At 50.9% G+C, this 18999-nt stretch overlaps 1 protein-coding gene across 5 annotated transcripts in view; it reads right to left on the bottom strand.

The window, feature by feature from the left end:
• Positions 1-18999, bottom strand: part of RPTOR (regulatory associated protein of MTOR complex 1) — a 277048-nt gene that overhangs the window by 204461 nt on the left and 53588 nt on the right. For all 5 annotated transcript variants that reach the window (XM_081029345.1, XM_081029341.1, XM_081029343.1 and 2 more), the window contains exon 2: positions 9625-9727. In XM_081029345.1, coding sequence (XP_080885471.1) covers positions 9625-9727 — 103 coding nt within the window. The remainder of the gene's footprint in view (positions 1-9624; positions 9728-18999) is intronic.

The raw sequence follows: 18999 nt of genomic DNA, 5'->3' as shown, positions 1-18999 counted from the left end.
TACACGGAAGTGAGGAGTCAGCTGGCATCACAAGGCTTCACACAGAACAGCACAGGGCCCTTCCACTCCCCTCCCCTCCCCGCCCGCCCAGCACAGCCCCTCCTGAGAAGCAGCCGCTTGCTTCTGACACCGACCTCCCTGTCTTAAACAAGCGCGGACACGACTGTGTCTCATTTTCTCTGTAGGTATCAGTGCCTATATGCTGCTCCAACAGAGGACAGGATCTCCTCTCTCCCACCGCCACCCCTCATCTCCCACACAACCACGTCCATTTTGACTGGACAGGCAGTGTTTTACATTAGTGTGCCTGTGGAAATAGGACTCAGGGCCGAGCCAATCAGTGTACTAAGACAACAGTTTCCTGCGCTGTCTTCCGTCTCCTTGTTTTCCCTATACGCATACGAATTCTGCCCCAACTCCCCCAAAGTATTGCTTTCAAACACTACCCTCCACAGTTAAGGACCTTGGCTACCCGCCCTCTCTCTGGTGCCCTCTGTACGATCCCACCTCAGCAGACAATGTAAGACCCTCTCTGTAGAAATGGAATGGCTCCTGCAATAAGAGCCCCAAGGGACCTGGGGACAATAACAGAAGGTTATTGACACAGTAACGTTTGTGTCATCGGAAGCCTCAGAATAAGAAATGAGTGCAGAGCTCCAAACCAGTTGAGACATAATGCCTGGTAACTTCCCAAATGTGTCAGGAGACATAAAGTTACAGGTACAAGGTCAGTGAACCACAAACAGGATTAACCCAAGGAAATCTAGACACATCATAATCACACTGCTGACAATGAGAGACGCAGAAAAGTCCTTAGCGAGAAATCAGAGCACGAAGGGTCGGGATGAGAACTGCTCTGGGTTTCCCGACAACAATGGAAGCTGGTGCCTTCCTGTTCTCTGTGGAAAGTTCCAACATGACAGTCCCGTCTGAGGGTAGAACAGAGTTCTTTTCAGACACGCAAATGCTCACACAATCTGGGGCCCATGTTCCTCTACTTGGGAAATAAACCACAAAAGAAGGCCACAAAGGATCCCGGAAACGAGAGACAGAGAGAGGGCGGGGAGAGACGGAGAGACAGAGAAACCACAGGACACGCATGTACCAGATCGAGAGACCAAGGAGGCCAATGGGAAAGAGAAGGGAGGCTAAAAAAAACCTAGAACATTATCTGAGCACTGGGAAAATCCTTGAGAGCACGTGACAGATCTACCGGATATATGTAAAAAAAATAAACTCGTAAGCTCACAGAAAATTTAGCAAATAAAAGCTACTGGCAAATTTGTACCTATAGGAGGAAAAAAACATACAGAGACAAGAAAAAACTCAGAGTATCCTCTGGGAAGGGTGGGGCAAGAGACAGCTTTTTTTAAATATACCTTTAAGTACTCTTTGATTTTTGAGCTACATGTCTGTGTTACTTTGATTAAAAGAATGAATTGTAAACACAAGTAACAGCATTTCCAGACTGAGAAGGGGGACCTTTGCCCTGGGTATGTCAGAGTTCTCGAGGGCTTTTCAGAATAGAGACGCCAGGTCCTACGTTGGAGTGTCCGGTTCAAGAGCTTCAGAAGAGCCGGGTCAACCCGCTAATGAGGGAAACCTGGTGAAAATCGGGTTATAACTAACTTATCTGCCAGAAGTTTGGTAAACTTGTTAACTCAAGAAACTAGGTGTTAATCTTCACCTCTCTGTCCTGGTAGGATCCCCGTGCCGAGGTCTCGGAAGAATTATAATGACCCCATTGGCTGTGCTGTAATCTGAATCACAAGACAGCAAGAGACAGGAATGACCTGGGCTCTGGAAAACACAACTTACGGGCCACCTCAGGGCACACACAAGCGGAGGGAAAACAGGAAATGTTTCAATGGAGAGAACCGAGGCACACAGCCGGCCAGGCCTGTGCATGACGAGCAGCAGAGTAAATGCAAGAGCTGGTCTGAAAGCACCCAGTTCATTCACCCACACTCGTGGCACCCATGTGGTCAGCGATGCCTGAAATCGATGGTTACGAGAACGGAAATGGTTTCCTCTGTGAGAAGTCCTGTCCAGGAACCGCATCGATCGGGAAGTTCTTTGGCATGCCCTCCAGAGCACCACGACAGTGGGGGAGGGAGGGCCGGAGATCCACAGGTCAGGGAAGGACTACAGCGACTCCTCTACCTTGAACTTCACCCCTGGAACGCCCAGGCCCCCCACGCCGCTCCGTCCTCTCCTCGTGTCCACACGAGGCCATGCTGAAAGAGTGCCCGAGTCGGAGAGAGCCGCTGCCACCCTGGGCTGTGCACCCAGACCCTGGACAGCGCGCTAGTGGTGGCACTGACCGCAGCACCGCTCTTCCTTCCAGGGTCCTGATCAAAACACCTGCCGCTGTGGGAGGAGCAGGGGCAGCAACGGGCCACAGTCAGGCCGGGATCGGCTAAGTGGTCTCTCACCGCCCAGCCGCTGGGAATCCCTGGGGCCAATTATTTCATGGTTTCCTCCCAAGAATGTGACAGTGAGTGGGAGAGGGGAAGAAACGAGAGAGAAAAGGGAAGGGGGAAGAACGACATAACTAAAATGATGCATTTAACACATTAACTTAAATAAACTAAATAATTGAAATGCACTAAAATTAAATTCCTGGACAGATACTGCTGACAAGGTTATCAATCTGCTGGGGGTGAAATGGCCAGAACATAAATTTGAAATTGTAGGTCTGTCTTAATACAACACTTCCAATGCCTTCATGGTTTTGTATTTAATGAATGAGGTGGGTGGGTGGGAGAACAGAAGGAAGGAGAAGTAGATGGTGACTGGCATTTGTACACAATTGTAGCTTTTCAGAAATCTTCTCATCTGCAGCTTTCGTGATGCTTAGATCTTTACACGCACAGGAACCCCGTCCAACCGACCTCATGACACAGAAGAGAAGCTGGTCACGGGTTGGTCCAAGGTCACAAAGGTCACTGATGGTGCCGGCAAGCGGCCAACCTGAGAGGTGGAGCTTTTTTGTTTTACCTCCTGTCATCTTCACTCACACTAGTGTTCTACCCATTTTCCTTCCAAAGAGCCTGTGCTCCCTCTCCGACTACTAATGACCAAAACCACAGCTCCTGGGCTGACGCCAGAGACCCTCCTTCCTCCTGGCTGGACTCCCAGAGATCCTGATGAGGGCAGGACCCAGGGAGCAGACCGCGAGTTCTCCCAACACACGCTACACGTGAGCACACTGGGACCTTCCGTGACATCGGTCCTCCCCTTCAAAGCCTACAGTGTCTCCTGCATGCTCCACTTAGGTGACGAGCAAAATAAGCCAAAGAAAAGCTGTCAGGAGAGTGGAGACTTGTGGGGGGCAGGGGTCCTAGAAGGTGACAAGAAACAGGCCTGGACCTGGCTGCTGGTGGTATCGTTTCATGATGGGGTTCAATCAGTTTGGGGAGAGCTCCCCCACTGCACTGTGGCTCAGTGCACCCCTCTGCCAGCACACTACACGTTAGCACACACTTAAAATTTAAAACCACGCAGAGCTCACGGCTCTGTGTAGCTCGTGTTTAGCTGCCGTTTCATAAGTACCTGCTAATTGACTTACTGGGTACGGCCTACTAGATCAAGTACAAACGTCTCTATGGCTTTCAAGGACTCTGCCACTCATTGCCTGTGTAACCTTGGGCAACTAATTTTTTATTGAGAAAATGCATCCTGGCAAAGGGCCACTCTGAAACTGGAGTGGCTCGTGATGGCTGTGTGGCGTGAACCATAATGCCACCTCCTGCAGGACCATTAGCAGGGCACACAGCGAGAGGCGTTTCATCTTCCTGAGCTCCCGGCAGAGCTGGCGGCCCTCTGGCGGCACCACCCGTGACAGTGACGCCTTCCCCGTGGCTGTGGGTCCTGGGACGGGAGCCAGAATCCCACGGGGCCCTTCGCTCCAATCTAGCCCCGTCCTAACCACCCAGCAGCCTCACACCCACATGTCCGCATCGTGGATGAAGTCCCGTGTCACACACACACCAGGAGCTGAACGGACTCTCAGCAGCTGAGGAGGCGGTTGGGACACCGCGTATAACAGTCCCTGTCACACACAAGTCACTGCACAGTGCAGGGTGGGGACCCAGCAGACACAGCCCTGCTTCAGGGGAATCAGGTGCTACTTTGCAAAGCTGTTACAACCGGGCAGAGAAAACGGGGTTTTAAACCCGGAGCCAGAAGAGCCAAGGTGCCAGCTGCAGGCACAGAGGAGCCCGAGCACGTGGCAGCAAGTGCCCGTGATGCCGCCACAGCAGGGCAGGCCCAGCGACTGCTCCAAGGGCTCACGCTCCTCTGCTGGCTCCTTCTCCCCAGGGGCTCCTCACTCCCCTGTCCCCATACAAAGTCCCCTCCCTCCACATGGCTGTCCTGACTCCTCCACCCACAGCATTTTCTTAACCTCGAGGCCACTAAACCACTCAAGGTGGACCTGTGTCGCTGGTGCGTCTCTCCCCACAGCTCAAGCACCCGGCTGCGAGGAGCACGACAGCCACTTCCACCATGTGACCGCGGTCAACACCCGAATTCCCGACTCCGCGCCCAGCTCGACTGATCTGTCAATCAACCCCACGTCTCCATAGGAATGGACCAAGGAAGTCGGTGGAAGTGCTCGGTCAAGTGCGGCTAGGCCAAGGTCAGGCACCAGTTTTCAGCTCATCCACACAGGGTCTCGATGCCCATGAGTGTGGCGGGGAGAGCAAAAGGCTGCGCTCAGCACTCAGGGACCTCCCAACATCTCAGGAGAACGGCATTCCCAAGCCGCGGACAAGCTTCCACCTTCTCACTGCTCGGGCCACACGGCTGCCCATCCTCCCGCTCTCCTGTCTACTGTGTGACCAACGCAGGGATGTCTCCGCAGGGTGGCACGCACCGTGCTTACCGGTACTGGGCCCCGTTTCACTGTTGGAGCATTTCCCGTGGGGCCATAAAACACAGCGGCTTCTCCCCTGCTTCTCTGGGCAGAGATGGGTGTCATCTCGATGAAACAAACCATCAGGGGCGGGCACCGTGTTAGAGCCCGGAAAGGCCCGAGATCTCTCGACATCCCCTCCTGCAGGCCCCCAGCAGCTCCCAGGGCCTGTACTCTGCTTCCTCGCTGGCCTGAATTCAGTGTGAGTCTCCGCGGACCCTGTGGCCACAGGGGAAAGGGACAGGCTGTCCAGAGGCCATGCTCTCACTTCAGTCCCATGGTGTACCTTCTACCTGTTTGTCCTGGCAACAGCGTTCTTGTCACCACCGGGAAGCCTGAAGGGCCACTTCACAAACACGTATTCTCCAAGCCTCTGCAAGCAGGACTCTGTCCCACGAGTGTGTAGACAGTGTACATATGGGGACACAAAAGCAGACAGAAAGGAAGAATCCGTCCCTTTTCCAGCAACCATCCCCCTCGCCCCCGAGCGCAGAGCAGCACAGGTGTCTCCGGGCGTTCGAAACAGGTCTGCAGCTGAAAAGCAACTCGCAACCCCCCACGGCCCCCAGGCCAGCCCCGAGCAGACACCTCGTGTTCACAGGCCTAAGGTTGTTGCCAGACCTAGTTAATGTCTACTTTGTAAAACGAAATGAGAGATGCCTCCCAGTGACCTCCAGCTGGACGCAGAGCAGAGCAGACGCAGGGAGCAGGCCCAGCTCCCACGGGCACCTCGGCGGCTGCGCTGGGCTGGGCTGGGGACGAGGTGCAGGCTCGGGCTGCGCTCCGAGTTAACAGCCACCCACCTCCATGCCAGGAGGAAGGTGCCATCACTGGTGCCATGTCACAGAGGAAGCAACTAAGGCCGCAAACAGTAAGGGGACGTGGTGAAGAGGCACAGCTGGCAGGAACAAAGCTGGGCTCTGGACACGTGCGAACTCTTGATTTCTGGTGACAGAGCACGAAATGCTAAGACCTAATAGAAAACATCAGCGGGTGCCTTCGGAATGGGAGCGTCTTCTTAAGCCACCTGTTGGCACCGACCCTTGGGGGTCTTCCTCGGGGCTGTCCTGGCCATGCATCTTGCAAAAGGCAGAAGCGACCTGTCGGGTCATGGAGCCTGGGTCCCCTCGCCTCACCACCCAAGCCCCTTGCCTCCCCTTTACTCTCCAGGCCCCTCCTACAACCCGCCTGGCTCCAGCTCTAAGTCATCGATAGCAGCAGCTGGGACAATGCCACCTGAAATTCCCCGTCCAGTACCACCCGCCCTCCTACCACTGCCCACCCAGCAGGGGCTCTGTCACAGGCGTCACCCCTCCCCACACACCCAGGGCCCTGGCTCGGCTCCTCTCCTCCTGGTCACTGCAGTGCTCAGCAGGTCACCTCCCCCAGGTCCCCTTCTCCGACCACACAAGCCTTCCCAGCGACGTGCCGGAAGCTGGCTCTGCTCTGAGCGTCCTGGAAGCACCTTACCTTACACAAAACGTAATGCCCTTCCCTCCCCAGCTGAGCCCCAGCTCTCAATCCCAGTTACAGGTACGTCATCATCCCTTGGGCCGGCCAAGCCCAAACCAGAAATCACGTACTGGAAATGCTGAAATCCTTCCCTGAACAATCCCAAGGCCATTAGGTAGCGGGGCTGGGCGGGCCGGTGTCTGCTCCAGGGGAACAGCGGTGGCCTGGAATGAACTCTCAGGTCTGCTCAGGGGCTCGGAGCCCGTACAGGGGAAGGAGGGCAGGCGTGTCCTGGAGCGGTGACCCATATGGGGTGTTGGAGCCCGGCCAGGGAGGACAGACAGACACCTGTCGGTGCGGAATGAAGGGTTTGAGAAGGCAGCTGATGCAGGGCTGGGCAGCTGGGTTCCACAGGAGGAGGCATCAGGTCAGTACACACAGTGAGGACAGGGGATGCCCAGGCTGTCGCCGTCAGAGAAGGGACTTCCTAGAGTACGGGAAACTCCTGCTGGCTTGGAATGGGGCACAAGTAACTGCATGGATTTGAATGTACAGACACTGCAGAAATACAGGCCCGACCGCGTGAGCACAGACGCAGACATCACGCGTGCGTGCATTCCCACGCTCCGTCCAGGGACAGGGGAGCGACCACACACTAGTTCCCCCGCGCTCCTTGCAGTCCCTGAGTTCTGTGTGCTGCTAAAGGCACCAGCTCCTAGGAGAAATGGCTGGTCCCGGAACGCGGCCAGAAAAGAACAGGTGGGCCAGGAAGGGGCAAGTTCTCGGAGAATGACAGAAGCAAAAGGCCGCAGGAGCCCGTGGGAGTGGGGTCCCACCGGCTACGTGGGTAACAAGTTGAGCATCTAGGTCACTGATGAGAATATTGGATTATAATCCACTGGAGAAAAGAGGAAACCATGAGTTCAAACTGAAGAAGCTGGAATAGGATGAAGAAAGGAGTATTTACAAGTCTCAAAGCACCTCTTCCCTAAGTACTTACTAACTTCAGAGGAACAGGGGTCTCACAGCCCAAGTTCCCCCAGGCACCGCTTACCCAGCGATGAGAGGTGCATGAGCAGTAACAGCACAAATCCAAACCACGTGCCACCGGCCAGCATGCCAGCCACAGGAGGGAGGACGTCAAGCCTTTCCTGTGACACGCCCGCCACAGAGGCGCAACCGAAATCTAATCCAGAGGAAGCATCAGGGACATTCTGCCCAACAAAGAGCCTCTGAACTTCTCAGAGTCAAGGTCATGAAGGCCAAGAAAAGGCTGAGGACCTGTTCCAGGAAGAACGAGACTGAATTAAGGACAATGCTCACGTCACACTGCGCCGGGTCCTTGGCCATAAAGGACATTATGTGGCCAGCCTGTGCGCCTGAGGCTCACGGGGCAGCACAGCATCTGCCTTAATTCTGATTCTGAGGACCGAGTGGTGACTTGGAGTAAGATGGTCTCGTTTACAAGAATTACACAAGACAGGATTCGGAGGTGGTGGGGCCTCATTTCAGCAGCTTCTGCCCAAATGAATTGGGGGGAACTGCTTAGCAGTGTACACACGACTCTGGAACTTTTTTACCCAGATGAAAATGTAAATATCGACTGCTAGATACCACTGCTAATTTGCTGAATCAAATCTCTCGGATTATTTTTCTTCTTCTACCATTATTGTTAAAATCACCGTGAGGACGAGCCCTACCCTAATAAAGGCCAAAAGAAAAAATTTCAACTTAGGAAAACCGTATGCCCTTTGGAACTCAAAACCCAGAAATTATTACAAACTAGATTACATTCCTAAATTGCAGACATTTTTAAAAAACACAATATAAAAAAACTGTTCACTTATTGGATCTTTCATACCAAGAAGGAAGTGAGGAATTCTTTTCATTTTCATTGGCATTGTCAGAGAGACTGTGAGGTGTGTGTGGGGGTTCTTTTGGTTTTGGGGTGGGGCAGGGGGTAGGGAAGGACCCCTAGAGAATCTAGTAACAACCAAGACTTCTTGGTGTGGAAGGTGCACGTCTAGACTCAGACACCAGCACCCACACAAGCCCAGACAGTTCACACATCCCTACAACCATACGCCAGGGTCCAGGCTGAGAAGCCTTATTGGAAAAAACCTAACATAAGAGTAAGGATGGAGAAAATAGAAAGCTATTGATTAAATTCAGCTTTGACGAGGGACAAATGAAGTGGAAACAGTGAGTGGTGGCTAACAAGAAGTCAATTTCAACCAAGCACGGTCACCAGGAGATGGCAGAGTACCAAGAAAGTAGCTCACAAAAGCGGACACACTGAATGGCTACTGTCACTGGGTGTGGGGACAAGGGGCCCGGGCTGCAGGCAGGGAGGCTATGACACAGGGACTGTCACCCTAAGATACTCCCACGTAGCGAGACAGGCGAGCAAAATGGGAAAAACCACTGTCGTTTTCAATTCAGATTAGGATAATTTGTCATTTTTGCTATTTGAAGTAGATAAAGGAAATTTCTGCTGTTGCTTAGCATGGAGAAAGCTGGGGGAAGAAGTTGTCCCCAATCCTATCAACAAGGGAAAGCTGAATAATCCTCAACGGAAACAAGAAAAAGTCCACTCTGAGATGGCTTCACTGATAAATCAACCCCAAATTTACAGAAGAGGTAATACTCAACTGAAAACAAACTCTTACATAAAACAGAAAAGATGGGACTATTTCTCAACTCACTCAATGAGGCCAGTGTTACCTTGGTACCAAAACCAAACAAGTATGAGGTGTGATCAAAGAATCCAGTGGATTCTCTCATTTAAAACTTATTACAGTAAAAGGCACATTGCGATTAATCCCCCTCAGAACACCCCCCCTCGCTTCGAACACACTGACCCCATCCTTCCTGCCCCTTTCTGAAGCAGCTCTGGACGTCCTCTTTTGTGAGTCTTGACTTGCGCGATCATGGCCACTTTGATGTCCTGAATCAATTCAAAATTTTTTCCTTTCATGGTCATTTTGACTTTGGCAAACGTGAAGGAGAAAAGTATATAACCCAATAATCATCATTTTATTAATTTTCCTTAGACACTTCCTCCAACACAAATCCTAGGTGAATGCATCTGAAATAACTTCAAGGTTACAGACTCCAAAAAGAAACACAATCCTCAGGTTTACACACACCAGTGCCAGGCCTCCACTGGACAGGACAGCAGAGGGCAGGCTGTGGAGCCCAGAACCCTACACAGTGGCCTTCAGGACCCATCGTGGGAGGGGAGCCGAGCTTACCGATCCAGCACTCTAAGCGCGCACAGGGGGTGGTCTTCACCACGTCTGGAGGGTCCACGCCGACATTCAGGCACAAAACCAAGGCCACACTGACGGTTTTCATCTGGAAACACAACAGAAAACACAAATATTTCAATACGAAACTCATGCATGCAGTTTTCCAGTGAAAATATGTTCCTTGAACACACCCAGCTCTTCCCCGGATTCTGCCTCTCCTGCATTGTTTCACTCGCCCGTCACCTGTGAGCCCAGCGTTATTTCACGAGTAACTCTCTCCTTTGAGAGGTTTTTACAGTGGGCAGACGGGAGGCGTGAGTGCAGGAGACGCTTTCCTCAGGCTTCCTGATGATACATTATCATAAACAGAATTATTTGACCAACAGTACAAACATTGTAAGGCACCTGATACATTCTGCCAAATTCCCTTGCAAAAACTTTGCACAAATTTACAAGAGTCGGACCAGTTATCACTATTCTTGTTATATAAAATCATTATTCATTGAATGAGAGAAAAACTGTCATATTGATTTGGTTGGGATTCCTGGGTATAACTAAGGCTGAAAAAATTTTTCAAGTACGTATTCACTATTCGTATGTCTTGTGGAGTTTCTACTCATGTTTATACTCCCATTTATTTACTGGCATTGGTGGGTTTTTTGTAATTGTCACGTACTCTGTACATAGTAAAGATTGCACCCCCATTATTTGTTGCAAGTATTTCCCTCGTCTGGTATTTACCATCGATTCATGTTTCGACTCCCCAAAGCCTCGGTCCATCACCTGACATGCCTTCTGCACACCTGCCCCCTCGCCCGTGTCCCTGGACTAGGACCTGTCAGCGCACTGCCCAGTGTACAGGCCAGAAATCTGGACGTCACCCCACGTTGTTCACCTGTTCGCCAAGTGGACTGAGCACCCACTAGGTGCCAATCACTGTTGGTGGGTGCTATTTTAGTACCCCAGTAAATCAGAGAAACAAAACTCCCTGTGGGAGGAGAGAGTATCTCAGACACGGTGGCCGTTGATGGGCGGGAGGTGCCGTTACCAGACTCCCCTCCTCCCTCGCCCTGCCCAGCTCTGGTCATCGCTCATCTTTCCCACCCTCTCCCCTAAACGTCTCATCTGTCCTCGTCCCAGTCCCCGGTCCAAACCAGCACCACATCACCTGTGCCACCCTGGCTTTCCCTGGCCTGCGTCCCCGGCCTCCCCCGGGCCAGCCTCCCCACTGCAGCATAACCATGCTTTTAGCTACATCAGCCCTGTTTTAGCTGGTCCCCAAAGCTTCCAGATGTCCGTGTGAGCCGCTCAACACGCTGTGAAAGCCTTGGAACACCCAGTTCCCGCCAAGCGCTCCCCGTGGTGGCTCCCCGCCCTCGTCTCGGCCTGGCCCGCAGTCACCCCACATCTTCAAGGTTACAGACTCCAAAAAGAAAGGCTCCCCTCCAGCCTCACCACCTTGGACTCACTTTCTCCTGGGGCCTCAGTTCTGACAGTCATTGCTCAGGGTGGCCCCCTCCCCCCTGCAGGGCTGCGCCATCTGGTCAGCTGTGCCGTCCTCGGGCAGGGCAAGGGCCCAGCCCCATTCCTTGGGGGACACGTGGCCTCACAGGCTTAGGGCTGACACGGGGCCCAGCTCCTGCTCAGTGAGCCCCAGCTTTCCCCTGCACTTCTCACTTGTCTTACATGTAACAATGCAACCCGTTTGATGTTACTATGGCATATGATACAAGATGAGGATTCACTTTTTCTCAAAGACTAGCCAACTGTGCCGATCCCCCCTGTTAAATAGCTCCCCAAATGCACAGCTTTGTAATAACTCGGTTAGCACACATCCATTCTCATAAAGACCAAATTCTGTTTCTGGGTAATTGAATTAATCCCATTCGCCTATCAACCAATCAGCAGCACACTGATTTTAAGAATTTATCTTTACAACATGTCACAACATTCAGAGGGCCCGTTTTTCTTCCTTACAATTTATTAAAAACTTTACTTAGCTATATTTATTTTCATCTATTTTTTCCAAATTAATCAGTTATTCAATTTTTAATCCCATAGACATTTTGATTAAAGTTGCATTAAATTGAGTATTGATAACACTTTATTATTTAAAATTGTCTTCTTTCATTTAGTTATTCCACATGACAATTTGTCTTAAGAAATACACCAAAAAAATAATAATAAATAACAATAAGGAGGAAGCCTGGGTAATAATAAGGAGGAAGCCTGTAAAGATTTTCTTTGCAGCATTTCTCATCATAGAAAACAAGTGGAAATGACCGAAATTTTAAGCAAATATAGGAATGGTTAAGAGCACCATTATTCATTAAATTCTTATAATGTTAAATGAATAAAAATGGATTCAAAATACAAAATGTGCATTAAACATTTAAATTTGGCAAGAAATGACATCCTCATAATAGTCTACTTTTCTATACAGGAACACAGGATGTGTTTAGTCAAATCTTTTTTTCTCAGTCTTTTCTTTACCAACAAGTCCTGTTCATTTCTTTCAAGATTATTTCTAACTACTTCATGAATATTTTGGGAAATATGCTACCACACATGTATTTGCCCCATAACATTATCTTATTGATAATTGCTGATAACCTTGTTTCGTCACTTCCCTGAATTCTCAATTAAGTGTGGTTGCTTCTTGGTGATTCTCTCCGGGTTGTGTCACTATACAAACACACCATCTATGAATAAGGACGAGCCTGTCTCATTCTTTCCAAGACACCATCCCTCTTTTTCTGTTTCAGGTCTGACGGCATTGCCCAGCACCTCCAAAACCATATTGCTAATAATAACTATATAAAATGGTAAACGTGGAGATCTTTGCACTTGGTTTTAATGAGACTGTCCTAATGTTTCATCATTGAGAACGACGATGGCTACTGATTTGAAATAAAATCTTTACTACATCAAGAAAAGAGTCCTCTGTCCAAAACAAAACTTAAAATTGTATGGGGGAAAAAAGGAAGTGTTTTAGTCTTTCTTCTCCCGACACGTAGAAGAAATATTTATGAATGATAACGTCACTTGGAAAGGAACTGCACCCCTGCCGCCAGCGCCTACTGAAGAGAGAGGAACACTGTGTTCCCACTGACACGTGCCAGTCCTCTCACATGAACCACAAGGAGCAAATGGACCCTTTACCTGCTGTCAGGAGAAAGGGCAGAGAACCAATCCCAGAACAACGAAAGCTAGTGCATTTGTACGTCATTTTCCAGTGTCGGTGACAGAGATCTTCTCTCCAATAACAGCACCGGTAATTCCACACAGCTGCTCAGCAGTTTACAGCAGCTCAGCCTCCGCGGACGAGCTGCTTGACGTGTTAACACATCTGCGGTGGTCGGTCCACCTGTGGCCGGACGCAGTGACTCTTCATCCCTGCCCTCCAGCAGCATTTCTGAAGCCAGGGCGGCCTGCCACGCTCTGTGACCTGTGACAGGGGACCTGAAGGTTTCCATGAGGGGCCGATTCACACCCTGGAGCAAGTGCCACGTCTGTGGCTTCCTAAGGAAAATGCTACTGTGCTTAGGTCACCCCGGAGCCCTCTGGGTAACAGGGAAGCCGTCCACAGCTTTCAAGGAGAAAATTATCTGTGCAGAGCAGGTCTCTAATTTCTTTCTAATTCCCAGCACAGCTTAACTGGTTTCCAAAGTTTCTCACTTTGCCCTCAATCTGCAAAAAGAGCACACTCTTAAACGGTCATGATCCTTTCACCAAGTCAAGGAAACTACAGTTAGGTTGGTCTACGTGGGGGGCAGCCTGCCCCAGGGTCCACAGCCCCCTCTGGGCCTGGCTGCGTCACTGCTCCTGCCCGCCTGCCTGCTGCGAGGGGAGCCTTTCTCCTGGGTGAATGAAGAACTCAGCAGTCTCCTCCCCTGACCTCCAGAAGTTTATACTCTCCGTCATTCCTGATCATTGCTGGTCAAGGATGGCCTCCCTTGTAAGGGACTGGCCCCTCACAGGCCCTGGGCCGTGCAGTTGGAGCTCCCAGTCTGAACGGCCATAAACCAGGTAGTGATATCGCCGCCTTACGGAGGCCGAGGCGGAGGCGCTGGCCAAACCAGGTCAGAACCGCCACGCTCTGCTGCTGACACATCTGCTCCTTCCTCCTAACCTTTGGGGCCCTCCGAGCATTCCAGACCTCTCAGATCATCATTCTATTTCTTCTACACCGGCTGACACCAGACAAATTAAGTTCCCTCCGCCTCTACCACTGCAGTGAATTAAATTTTTTTAAAAATTCCCAGGAAAATAATTTCTGATCTAATTATTAAAATTGGGTTCTCCAAAGCTCCCTAAGTCCCTCAGACAGAAATACTAATGGAAGTACAATAACCTCTTCAGTCCTGCGAGACGGCTAACGGGCCTCAACTGCCAGGCCTGTCAAGGTGAGTGACATGCGGTGTCCATTACACTCTGCACGCTCCTCACGGCTGCTGAACGGTGAGCAGCAGAGAGCAGGGGCCTTGGGCAGGAAGTGTGGGACTCGCTCCACTCCACACATGAAGACCTGAAAGGAGGTCATTTAATTCACCCTCGCTTATGTAACACACACCTAACCCTACAGCCTGCTTTACACCTTTTAAGAAAACAAGAAACGAATCTCAAGAATATACGGACACCTGAACTAGAAAAACATTTGTCCTGGCACCTGGCTACCAGTTTAATTCCACAACTGGGCAAAGACATACCAGTTTAGCCAACCAGACATGTCTGTGTCTCGTCGCCTGCAAACTCGAATGGTATAGGCCTGATTTCAGACGTGGTGAGTCTCAAATTCTTAGCTGTACCCTAACGTGTCTTTCTGGTATTTTACTTTCACTGCTATGGTAAGCTCATTCCAAAACTTCTAGATTAATGTTTTTTAATAATACAATTATAGCATTAGGAAAATGTAAGGGCTATCAATTTAATGTGCCCCAAACTGCATAATAATACATAAAATAACCATTTTGGACTTTAACACATTTCTTCTTCGATGCAATATAATTAAAGATGACAGAGTTATATCCTCAGAGGTTAATTTTGAACTTGAAGAGTATCATTTTGAGAAACTAGAAAATATTAAGTGATCACCAAAAATGGTGACCTTGGACATGTCAGTGAATTGCACTCTCTCCTGAACAACGTCCTTCCCCTCGAAGAGAGCGAGGGTCGGGGGGAAACACTGAGCGTGTCTCTGGTCCTAAGTCTTGGCCTCAGGACCGGTCTGTCCAGCCACAGCAGACGCACCCCTAAAGGCCAGTGATTCTGGCCCAGCCCAAAGCCCCGCCATCGCCTTGGATGCGAGGGGGAGGGGCTGGGACATTCGGGCTGGGGGCCTGACGCCACAGAGCCCGAGCAGTTTCCGGTAGGATCCTCTGGTGCCGGACGTGTTTTAAAACGCAGGGGTTTTCAGATTGATGAAGGGGTGATGTGGTGCACCCCCCATTCCTCACACAGCACCCCCAGGAGGTCTGGATCGACATGCAGTGTTCCACACCATTAAGATGTCCACCGTGAAATGCAGATACCTGCTTTCGGTGCGATACACGGCCAATGTCCACAGCCTCACACCAGCTCACACCCAGTTTCTCCAGTGTTGTGAAAACACTTGTGACATTCAGAACTGCAGACCCGGGCCTGTGGACCTGGGTCGCCAGCCACCCTCCTCGAAAGTCCCCGTAAACTGAAGTGCATGTCATGTCATTGATGAAAACTACATGAGTGTCTGTCACCAAAGAATTCAAACCCATCACCAGGGTCCTTCACTGGTTTCTTCCCATTTAGTTGATCTGATAAACCATCCTTTTTACAAGCCCCCGTTGATCAGTGGCACAGCCAAACCTAAACACAGATTCCGTGGGCTGACCCACGCTGCCGCGCAGGCTGCCCGGCAGAAGGAAGAAGCTACGTGTGGTCCGCGGCCGACGCTGCTCTCAGCTCCCGTAGTGACAGCATGACTCAGTCCTGAGCGTAAGGGAAAGGACAGAGGAAGCAGGCCGGGCGTTCGCTGTACATGCCACAGCACTCACTGTCCCCGTTCAGCAGACGCAAAGCCACACAATTCCCAGCTGTGCTCATTAAGGCTCAGAGCACCACGCAAGAAGCTGGAGCAGAGCCGAAGCCCCCCAAATGCACCATTTCTAAAGGAAGTCAGAAACTAGAACATACAGCAGACAGGGGAGCTACACCCCACGCCGGGCTGGATCAAGTTGTTGAATAAAAGGAAAAACCGGTTACCTCCAGCTCCCATCCCAAAGGCTGCTAGAGAGACGGGAACAGTCAGCCTCGCAAGAAGCACAGCAAATGGAATGTGTGCAACCAACCCTGTAGCACGAAACCAGATCCTGCTCACCAGCAGCACCTGGGAAAACTTGCGCAAGTCCCTGTCTGTGTGTCCCTTTGCTCATTTCAGTGGGAATTAGAAGCGAGGGGCACAGTTCTGGAATTTGTGAGCTCAGGTGGTTACCCTGGGCCAGAGCCTCATTCAGGTCTCAGCACTTTTTCTGAGGCTACATTCTGTCTGTCTGTCCCTACTTCTAAAATCCATCCCTGTGAAACAGCCTAGTAAAAAGAGACGCGACTACAGGTAACTTCCACATGGAGTTAGGAGGTCGGGGCTACGGCTCCCTTCTTCTGCGTGTGTGCAGGGCTCTGCCCTTCTCACGCCACCCCTACCCCTCCGAACTGCTCAGCACAGGGCGATTGAAGCTACTCCCTGTATCACAGACCCTGCAGAAATTCTGGTTTCTAAGAAGCAAATTAGAGGACTGCATTCAGAACAGGATCAGTGCAGAGATCAGAACTGCTTTAAACAAGCTACAGAAATCCCTTCTTAAAGGAATCCTATATGTAGTCTTTCTGTGATTCCCTCAAGAAATAAATGGCCTCCCTGGTGCCTCTGTGATGGGGTTCTGTGAAGGCTACAGCCCCCCTCGCTGGAGAAGCTAGACCTCTTACACTAATGAGCTGAGCGACGGCAAGGTGGCTGCCTTCACTTTCTTGTTATCACCTGATGGGGTGAAATTTAAAATACATATATCCAATTAACTACTCAGTCTCCTTACCTAAAAAGTGGAAAAAAATACTGATTTGTCTCAGAGGAATATATAAAAACAAATACCTATTTGTCTCAGAGGGATATATCAAAAACATACAAATACTTACTTATCTCAGACATATACATACAAATGAAATAATTTGGGTGGGCCCGGTGGCTCAGGTGGTTGGAGCGCGTGCTCCGAACACCGAGGTTGCCGGTGGTTCAAGTCCCACATGGGCCAATGAGCTGCGCCCTCTACAGCTAAGACTGTGAACAGCGCTCCCTGGAGCTGGGCTGCCCTGTGCTGCCAGGGGCTGCCCCGGGCTACCGTGTGCGGCCATGAGTGGCCAGCAGCCGGCAAGAGCTGCGACGAGCTGCTGTGAGCAGCCAACTGGCTACCGACTGCCTCAGCGGGGCGGGGGGGCGGTGCGGGGGGGACGGGGGGAGCGCAAGGCTCCTAATACCAGCATGGCCCAGGGAGCTGTCTGTGTCCTACACAACTAGACTGTGAAACAACGGCTTGAACAGGAGGCAGGGGAATGCGGAAGGGGGGAAAATTAAATAATTCGACAAGATAAAGTTCAAATATGTCACTTTATTCTACTGAAGCCCGGGGCGTAGTGAAGGGCAGGTGTCCGGTGACACTGTGTGTCAGTGACAGACCAGTGCACGGCCTCAGAAGCAGGTCTCCAGGTCGCACAGCTTGGCTGGGCAATGGATCAGCTGTGCAGTACTGAATTATATTAGTATCTCAACAAAGCTGTTTAAAAGACACACTTTCAGAGCGTGTCAAATGGCATAGGACACACCCAAACAACAAGTGAAAAGAGGAGGGTACAAAACCGTACCCACAATTATTATTCCAAATGTGTGACACACACATGCAAAGGACACAGGATGAAAACAGACGGCACAGTGGTGCTGACCGCAGAGGACTGGGAAATGGGGGTGACCCCTCTTTTCCTCTTGGCACCTGGCCCTTCTGTGGTGCATTTTCAAATTTTCTACCACAAACATGTTATTTCCGTAAGCAGGGGGAATAGAAGTCTGTAAAAATGATGTGATCACAACAGCCAAGGATTTTTATGCATGTGCATGTATGTGTATATAATTTCTATTACATTCAAAGACACAGAAAATAGCAGGTTCAGCTGGCTGAAGCTAAGAGTAGTGTCCAAGGCAACGAGCGAGGGGGACCGTGCGAGGACACACACTGCAAGTGGGTCCACACATGCTCTGATGGGTCCACACAAGCTCAGAGATAGGGAGGCCACATTTCACCTCCTCCTGAGAACCCTGTTAACCAAACTGAATATGGCCTCGTAACCAACACGCAGGCCAAGCAAGGATAGCAAAGGGCTCTACCCTATTTTCCTCCACTCCCCTCCCAGTTAGGACACCGGGAAAAGCCCACTGCTAAGAAGTCTTTCACAGGAACAACGGGGTTTTCCGAGTCAGAGTGGAGTGGATTCAAGGCTGTTTAGAGAGCGCTTTCACGCAACAGCATGCTGGGCCGCCGCTGACTCCTCTGAAGGCAAGCTACATCAGCAGCAGCAGCGTCCCAGGACCGGGCTGCTGATTCAGGACTCCGTTTTCTCCCCCTCTTCACAACCCAGCAGCGTGTTCCCCGTGCTATGGATCTCATAAGCCATCCCAAGGCAGGCGGAACTGCGCAGAGCTCCCACGCCAGCTCAGGAAAGGCACGGCAGGGGCTGGACCACCTCGGTACCAGGCACTTCCCCCAGGCACATCTGAGGGCGCTAAGGGTGGCTGTTTTCTTCCACTTCCTCCAGCGCCTGGGCTGGGCCAACACATGTTGCGGAGCAGGTCTCCAAGGTCCCACAGCACCAGCTGGAGGGTAAGATCGCAACTAGGAACTGGTGAGCGGGCTCCCCTGAAGTCGTCGAGGGAAAGTGTGCCTTGGCACATGTTTTCAGGTGGGCTGACCTGTGACAACAGCTAACATCCACTTGCAAAGGAAGAAACAGAGGAAGGGAAATTAGCCAGGAAGCTGATACTGAAATAAGAAGGCCTGCAATTGGTGTGGCAAGAGGGGGAAGGGACAAGAAAAGAGAAAAAGAAACCTTTATTTCAGAGAGAATGGGTGATAGCATGTGTGCTGAGTGGTGTCAGAGATGAAAGACACAGGTAACTCAAAGGTCCTGCACGGGTGAAATCCGCAATAGGCCACCCACTAAAACGCCCCACGGGAGGTGCAAGAGACCCTGCCATCTGCAGTTAAACCTTGGTACAGCTTGTTAACTTCCTACGTAGGGGCCTTCCCTTCCCAGGGCAGAAAACAAAAGCAACTGTGTCTGGACTCTCTTGCAGCTCTG

Source organism: Rhinolophus hipposideros (assembly GCF_964194185.1).
Source record: "Rhinolophus hipposideros genome assembly, chromosome: 20".
NCBI lineage: Eukaryota > Metazoa > Chordata > Mammalia > Chiroptera > Rhinolophidae > Rhinolophus > Rhinolophus hipposideros.
This window is presented reverse-complemented; position numbering and strand designations above follow the sequence as displayed.